Here is an 8,288-nt window from a genome sequence, read left to right as displayed (position 1 = left end):
ATTGCATAAACAATTTATATTTGATATTTTTAGACATTTAAGCCATGTATACAATACATCCAATATTTTTAAATCCCGAAACAAATTCAGAGAGTTTGGTGCTACAATGTTACCAGCCATGCAAAAATGGTGGGAATTCATCAAATATCCAGTAGCATTTAAATGTTGGGCTGAAGGTAAACCACAGAGGAAAACTGAAGAACTAATGAGCTGCAAAATCCATGAATTACTGCTATAGGTGGACTTGTGTTTGTGTTACATGCATAATTGCCACATCCAGTGAACATTGTTAAGAGTTAAGGCATGTAAAAGAAAAGGGCATCAGATGCAAAAGGAAAATGACATACTACTGGAACTTGGTGATTATTCAACTGAAAGCATTAAGAGATAGAAATGTCTAATACATAGTAAAAAAACAGAGGATCATTAGTTGGTTTGAAGTCTTCCTTTACTTCTCCACAAGCAGTTTTGCTCTAGCATGGCCAGCCTCTACCCGGAACTGATCTCCCAAGCCTAACTGGGTCATTAGTAACCAAACAAAAGTAACAAGTTCTCCACCTTTGCTGAACTGCTGGGCATGAGTACTTGCTCTGCAATGACTTGCAGCATAAGACAACAATTCCACCCATACTTCACTCATTACCTTCCACCTCTTCCTTTCGTCCAATTTTTTGAGTTCCTTTGCAAGAATACATGCGTCAAACAACACTGATTTGCTTCTATCACCCTTCACTTCAATGGGCTTAACAACAGTTTCTATCAGAAGTAGAGCTGCACAGGCTTCCTCTATTTGTTCCCGCATCAATTCTTTCTTTGTTTCAGAAGAAAACTTCTCCAGCCATGACCATGGCATAGAACACTTCGGTTCAGATTGTCCTCTGGAACTGGGGAAAATCTTCTTAAACCACGATAACAAAGAGCTTTCTTTAAATTTTCCTCCAGGAATGATATCCTTTCTGCGAAAAAACCTCTTTGCTTCCTCACAAGTGTCTCGAAACCTAATTTGCCCAATACCTGCCACTGCAGACATCATTGTAGGCCTCATGACCAAAAGATATAGCATGTAGTCTGACAAGAATTTACTGAAGTCGCGTCTATTACCAAAGCTTCCTTCTTTTGATGGCTGATGTCCAACTTCAGGGTCTGTATGTGTTGATGACGTCATTTCATAAAAGCAGAGATCAGTAGCTATATGCCACAATAAAAGACTCTCATCATATTCACCATCAACACTCCATATCAGGGACTGACAAGCGCTCTGTGAGAGAACCCAATCACCTCGCCCTGAACATATCTCCCTGGCAGTTTTTGAATCCTCTGCTTTCCTGGCCTTTTCCTTCAGCGCCTCGCAAATAAAATTTTTTAAATCTTTTGGAACCTTTATGTGGTTTTTGTATTGAATCTCATCCAGAATATCCTTAAGTCCAAACCAATCTACAGTTACGTCGATCCATTTGAACCGCTCCTTCAGGCAGTAACGAACCAAACTGTGCTGTGACATAGAATTGGACCACCTCCTACCAAAAGTTTTGGACCAGCTGCCTATTCTGTAGATGGTGAGTCTTTTACGTGTTTTAAGAAGAAACTCTTTGGCTCTACGGTATCTGAGCAGAACTATAGTCCAGTCAGAAAAAATGAGCTTGATGACAGCTATAGAGTCCAGGCAGATGGCACCAATGAGCAAGGCATAGGTAACATAAACGTCGAAGGGGTGCATTTTCCCCTGGTTGGGCGGATGCCCACCATTTTTCTGCTTATGATGAGCTGCAAATCGCTCCAAGGAAGCCACTAGGCAAGTAGAGCAAACGAAGCGGAGAACGTAGCCGATATTCCCATTCACCACAACCATCTTGGTGTAGAGGGCATCGTACATGAAATTGAGTTCAACTTCCAACACTTTGAAGGCATCTTCCGTATTTCTTGCGAAGAAGTACCTTCGACTATCCTTCCGCTCTTGGAAGGTAAACATGAGGTCGACAATCAGACCCTTAAAAATATTGAAATATTTGAACCCACCTTCCACCACATCAAGGTCGGAAAGGCGCTCAACTCGAACAGCATAATCTGCAGAAGCTCCGCCTCCAAATTCTTTCTCTATCTTAATATCAGCCGGAACATGGGCAATCTTCTTTGAGGTGTATTCCTCCATGAGTTGAGCATAGTTTGGACCAGCGTCAGCAGGTGGAAGCATGCAGGCCTTGAAATTACCCAAGCACCCCAAATACAAAGCACGAGTTCGCTCAGCATATTTGATAATCCCAGCCAATAACATAAGGCTTGTTGGGATCCAGAGCTCACTTGGGAGAGCCTGTAGGATGACATAACCAACGGCAATAAGCTGGATAAGGAGCCCGAACAAATGCCTGATCCAGAGCTCATTATCTTCGAGGGAGAAAGCAGTGATGGCATCAGGGCCACCAAGGTGTAGCAGTAGAAAAGGAGCCCACAAAGCCAGAAGGTCCTCGGTTTGAACTGGCATCTCACATTTGTTTTTCATGTTATTTTGGCTGTTGGCAATAAGACCCACTGCAAAGGCTGCCACCCAGTCGGCCAGCAAGTAGGCTGACCAGATAATGAGGGTCACAAATGTGTTTCCTCTCCGCTTTCGCGTTGGCGCACAAAGAATTAACAATATCTGGAGCAAAAGACTGAAAAGAATGGAACCCCGGAGATTCCATTCATCCCATAATTTCCTGACCTTTGCAGGAATGACGTTAGTCATGCCTCCTTTTGCCTTCTTTCGTTTCTCCTGCTGCATCAAACATCAGATCGTGATTAGTTTCGATTACTCAAACCATCCATCACACCCCCATATACCATGTTTGAAGCCACTTAAACTTTAGATGTCATATTTTAATATGAAAAGAAATCATATCATATTATATCATACTTTCTTATTTGATATTGCAGAACCAAATGTAGCCATTTTCCTTCTTTTTTTTCTTCTTTTTTTTATACCTTTTATAAAACAAGTTCAAATTGTCAATTTTGTAGATAAATATTAAACTTCTATTTTATGTTAAAACAATGAAGAGAAATTTCGGTTTACTTTACATTGATGACAAAAACACTAATTACGTATTTAAAAAGAATGATAGTATTTTAATAGAAATTCTAAATTATAGATATTACTATTTTAAAAAGGCATAAATGATATTTTTTTATTAAATATAAATGAGAAATAATAATAGTTAATAATATTTTATTTAAAATAATAAATAAAAAAACATGATTGATTAAATATTTAAATAAACTAACTTTTTTGTTATAGGTATATTTTTACTCCTTCATTACTATCAAGGTATTTTGGATCTTGTCTAAATCACAATATCTCCCTCCCTATATATATATATATCCTAGGAATAAAGGTTTGTCTAAAGGCAATCCAAAGGAGCTTGTGTTAGCTAAAGGAATAGGTGTTTTAGGGCAGGATTTCTGATAATTACTCAATTAGCTTTATAATCCTATGAATAGGACCTAAATTAACCTAAAATGAGTTCTGTTTTTAGATTTATGTCTAGGAGATCCACAAATCCCCAAGAAGCTCTAATAAATAGTGAAGAAGTAAATTATCCTAAGATTCCTAATGAAGTAGATAATTGGAAATTACCTAAGTTTTCCAACCAAGAAATTATTGAAAATGATCTTTTAAGTTTTTCTTAGATTACACAATTAAAACAATTAAACAAACCATAAGTTTGGAACAACATGATCAATTAATAAGACTTCTAAATAGAAAATTTATCCAAAAATACAAGAAAGACTATAATTCTATATATCTAGACATGATTCAAGTAGTTGCTAAGCCATTTGTTATAATATGCTTAAATACCTTAAATATTGTTATGTGTTCAAGAGATAATAAACATTTTGATTATAAAGATTCTATTATTGGAGCGGTTCATGGACTAATTGATAGCCTAGTTTACTTCCAATGTTATCTTAATTTCACAATAAGATTAAAGAATGTTGGCATCTTATATTATGTTGTCCTTCATGTTAAAACTCATGGATTCAAGTTTAAGGAATGAAACAATTCAATTTCTATAATTACCAAGTTTGCTTAGGAAAGTATGGCCACTATTGTAGGATATGAAGCTTTATACACCAAATCTAAGGGAAACTATTATCTTCCAATCAGATTTAATATGTAAATCTAACTTCATCATCCTCAAAAGGATCTTATGGAATGGAGTTGGTTTTCCAAAATCATGAAATTTCTTCAATGTTTGTTCCACCCACAAAACGACAAACATAAAAGATTATAACAAATGGTTCCATATCCTAATGGAGGAGATCTAGTCTTCTCTAGTTCCTTCAAACATTCTAGGACCCAAAGAATTTCAAAATATAAACCCTCTTGAGCATCATGCTCATTGGTTCCAACCAAAACCACTAAGATAGAGGAAGAATCCACCTCTTCAAACCCTAATAATATTAAGTTATTAAAAGTTTGAAGCCACATAAATGTATCACAACCCTACTATTCAGAAGATATGGAGCTACCCAAGAATCACTAGATATGTCACCCACATATTTGCAAATGATTAATGTAATTCAAAAGGAATTTGAAATTAATAAGAAAATTCTAAGAAAATATTTTTTTTCTCAAAAGAAAATAGGGATAAAAGAGAATGATATTTTAATAAAGTCCCACAAGTTTTAAGAACTATCTACCACGAAGAGTTTTACAATTATCTAAGAAAACATCAAACTACATGTTGAGTTTTGGAAATGGTTTGAAACCTTTAAGGAATAAGAATACTCGACATATCCTTCTAGGAGTTAACAATAATTTAACAAAACTCAAACAACGGAATACTGGTGATAATGTCATCATAGAATCCATTCATCCTCCCGAAGCCAAAATAGATAAGGATATTAATGGAACATTAGTGAGGGTATCGCCTTTTAAGACTAACACCAATGATAAAGGAACTCTAATAGATATTAAGAAAATAATGGAATCAAATAATAATACCGATATATTTCTTAAGCTATTAGGAGATCAACTCAATAGAGTAGAAGAAGTCATCCAAAATCAAGAATATATTAAGAAAAAAATTATTAAGAAAGATAATAAATCTTTATTTAAGCTATTTAAGTTATCTAGGAAATTTCAAGAAAATCATACTAAGATCTAATTTTAAAAATTTTAAAAAAAAAAAACCAAAAAAAAACAAGTGAAAAGGTAAAAGAAAATGTAATTATCCTAAACACGCCACAATTTTCTTATATAAGAAAAATTAATATTATTAATGAAGAAATTAGTTCAAATATTGAAGCTTAACAAACTAATAGAAATATTTAAAGAAACTCAAAATTAGGAAATTTCTACAATTAAGAATTTTTACCCAAGGCTAACCTTCCCTAATATGCAATATGAGGAAAGCAATCGATATACTCAAGCTTTTTATACTAATAAAACCATTTATGAATGAAACATAGATGGTATGACTAGTATAATATTTTAACCAAATTTCAAGAAATGACCATGGTCAATACAACTTATACGTTAAACAATAGATTGTCAAACCATGTTGTTTCTAGACACTCATTGTTGGGTTTGCAGGTTAGTTAAAAGGAAGGTGGGATAATTATCCCACATTATAAGATAAAAGTTCTATGTTAAAAGCCAATGAAAAAATTCAAAAAATGAGATTGTAAGGAAGAGGATGGACAAGACATATAGAGGATGTAATTGCTACTTTAATTTTTTCTACTATTAAACATTTCATAGGAAATCCATCTAATATCAAAGATAAAATAGCACATCTTTTAACCAACCGTAAGTACCTAAAACCTCAAATTTTAGATGGTATAAAGACATGTTTTGTGTAGAAGAGGAATTGAAATAGTTGTTTTGGATTGGTTTTACTCCAAGAAATTTCAATACTAATTAACTCAATTTTTTAGTTTCAAATTATTTTTAAAAATTAGTAAACTCATTGAGGCATTAACACATTAAATATTGTTTGATTTGAACTCCTATTGTCTGATGAAAATTTGAGGAAGATAACAAATTCATTGAGGGAACTACAAGTTTTTCGTAACAGACGAAATAGTATATGCTGGGACAAGAGTACATGTTTTTTTGTCACTAGGCAAACCAACTCAAATTAGATCACATTTAATGCTTTGGATTCTTCTAAAAATTGTTTGGAAATAAAAAATAAAGTAAATTAATACAATAATTTCTCAAGCCAAATTTGGTCTAGAATGACTATGAAGATTTCTCTTTAGCACATAATTATATTTTTCAAATTTTCTCATTGGTAAATAGGCTTCAAATCAATTGAGACTTAATGTATTAGATTCTTTAATGGGTGTAATAATTTTGTAAAATAATTTTGGACTTAAAATTAAACCAATTAATCGAAATTTTCTAAAAATAAAATTGGTCAAAAATAACTATGTTAATTTCTCTTCTACATGACTCTCAAATCACTTAAAACTTATGCATTGGATTCTTTGACAAACCTGGTAATTTGAAACTCAAAAATTAGACCAATTATAAGGAAATTTTGTTAAACCAAACTGGTTATGCTTTTGTCCAAAAATGAGGAATAAATGTATATGAAAAAAAAAAAAAAAAACTTGACATTTACATATTTATAAAAATGAATTATAACAAAATATTAATCCATTATTATTTTTAAAATACTATTATTCATTTTTTTGAAGAAAAAAAATGCAATCATGGATCTATCAAAATCATATTCTATTAAAAAAAAATTTAAATATACATGATTTATATTTTTATAATTAATATTATTATTATAATTATATTATTTATTTAAAATTTATTATCTATTGTTCTTTATAATTTAATATTCATTTTGAAGTAAATTAATAATACTAATATTCGTTTTAAAATGTGTGAACTTTTAAATATTATAATTTATTGTAAAATTTTTAAAATGTTGCTGTTCTTTTTTTTTAACCAAAAAATGATTTTAATGTTAAAACAGACAAATTAGAAGGTAAAGAGTGAGGGCTACCTATTCATTATATTTCAAAAAGAGCTCAAAACATAATTTTTCCAAATTGGGAAGACTTCACAACCCTTTGCTCATATTGGGAAAAAAAACTAATAAAGTTGAACCAGTGACAACTGGTATTCTCTTACAACCATTGGGTGAAATGAGGGATGAAGGCAAGATGGTTGGAAAAAATAGGAGGCATCAGGCATGCAGACATTAAAACAGATGGTCGGAAAGCTTGATGGCTCTCGGAACATGCCTTTGTGCATAAAAGATATTATTCAAGCATTCATAAAAAGTCAAGGACATCTAGACTCTAGAGCCTCTGCCTGTTGTGGCTCACTTTGATAAAGGTAGAGACTAGAGAGTGCAATCCACAGAGAAATATAGGATGAGAAAAAAAAAAATCACTCAATAACATACTTCATAAGCACTGTAACAGATTATTCACGTAATGGGAAAAGAGTTGACAGAGACTACACCATGCAAGCCTATTTCAAGAAAACCAAAATGAAGTAGCATATATCACTTTGCTGAGTTCCTGATGTCACAGGCCAGGCTTGTAGCACATTTTCTTAAAATGTCCTGGCAATGTTTTAATCATTTAAGATGTAACAGTGAAAATCTTTATAGTTAGAATGCTGTTTATTCTGACCACATGATATACTTGATAGAAGGAAATATAATTTCTCTATTTACAAAAATGGAGAGTTGATAGTGAAACTTACCTTGAACCCTCCTCCTTTGGCAGCCCTGCTTTGAATTGTTCCCCTTCGCAGTGATTGCAGTGAGTGCAGTGAGCACGTCCACTCCACCTCCTTATATTTTGCACTTGGGTATGTCTTTGCCTCCTTTTCAAGCTATTCTCTCAATTCCCTTTACTATCTGCAGTCCTATGCGTGCTCCTGTTTAAAGTAATTCTCCCAGGAGACTCTATTTTTGTTCTTTCACTTTAAGGTTCAACCTGCAGAATGTGAAAGAAAGTTTTCACTCTAACTCCTTTCATCAAATAGTTGAAATTCATCAGTAATATTCTATAAAACCTAATCCTCATTTAGTGTCCCCCACTTCGATGAATCTTGAGAGTTCTCTCCTCAAAAAATGTCATAAACATCAATTACCTAATCAGTTGTCCTCATAAAGATAACCCTTCCAAAATCTCTTCCCTTAAATTTTAACTTGGTTAGGGAAACAGTACATATCAAATCTAAAAGAAAGGAAAAGAAGAATCAAGAATCAAAGATGAGAAGATCAAGGAAAGAATAAAGCACCATTTGAGTGTAGCTTTGATGGCAAAATTCCTCT

General features: G+C 33.0%; 1 protein-coding gene across 2 annotated transcripts; it reads right to left on the bottom strand.

Annotated features, from left to right (window-relative positions):
- Window positions 1–206: 206 nt before the first annotated feature.
- Window positions 207–7,787, bottom strand: LOC117909505. 2 transcript variants are annotated; one of them, XM_034823547.1, is made up of 2 exons: window positions 7,712–7,787; window positions 207–2,749 (listed from the first exon to the last, which is right to left on the bottom strand). In XM_034823547.1, exon 2 carries the CDS (start codon window positions 2,720–2,722, stop codon window positions 449–451), a length of 2,274 nt encoding a protein of 757 aa, XP_034679438.1. In that variant the 5' UTR covers window positions 2,723–2,749; window positions 7,712–7,787; the 3' UTR covers window positions 207–448. The 2 variants fall into 2 exon arrangements, with proteins under 2 accessions (XP_034679438.1, XP_034679437.1); XM_034823546.1 differs by having other exon boundaries at window positions 207–2,752; window positions 7,712–7,769.
- Window positions 7,788–8,288: the final 501 nt, after the last annotated feature.

This window comes from Vitis riparia, chromosome 19 (genome assembly GCF_004353265.1).
Source record: "Vitis riparia cultivar Riparia Gloire de Montpellier isolate 1030 chromosome 19, EGFV_Vit.rip_1.0, whole genome shotgun sequence".
NCBI classification, from domain to species: domain Eukaryota; kingdom Viridiplantae; phylum Streptophyta; class Magnoliopsida; order Vitales; family Vitaceae; genus Vitis; species Vitis riparia.
Note: the sequence above shows the minus strand (reverse complement) of the source record. Positions and strands in the feature narration are given on the sequence as shown.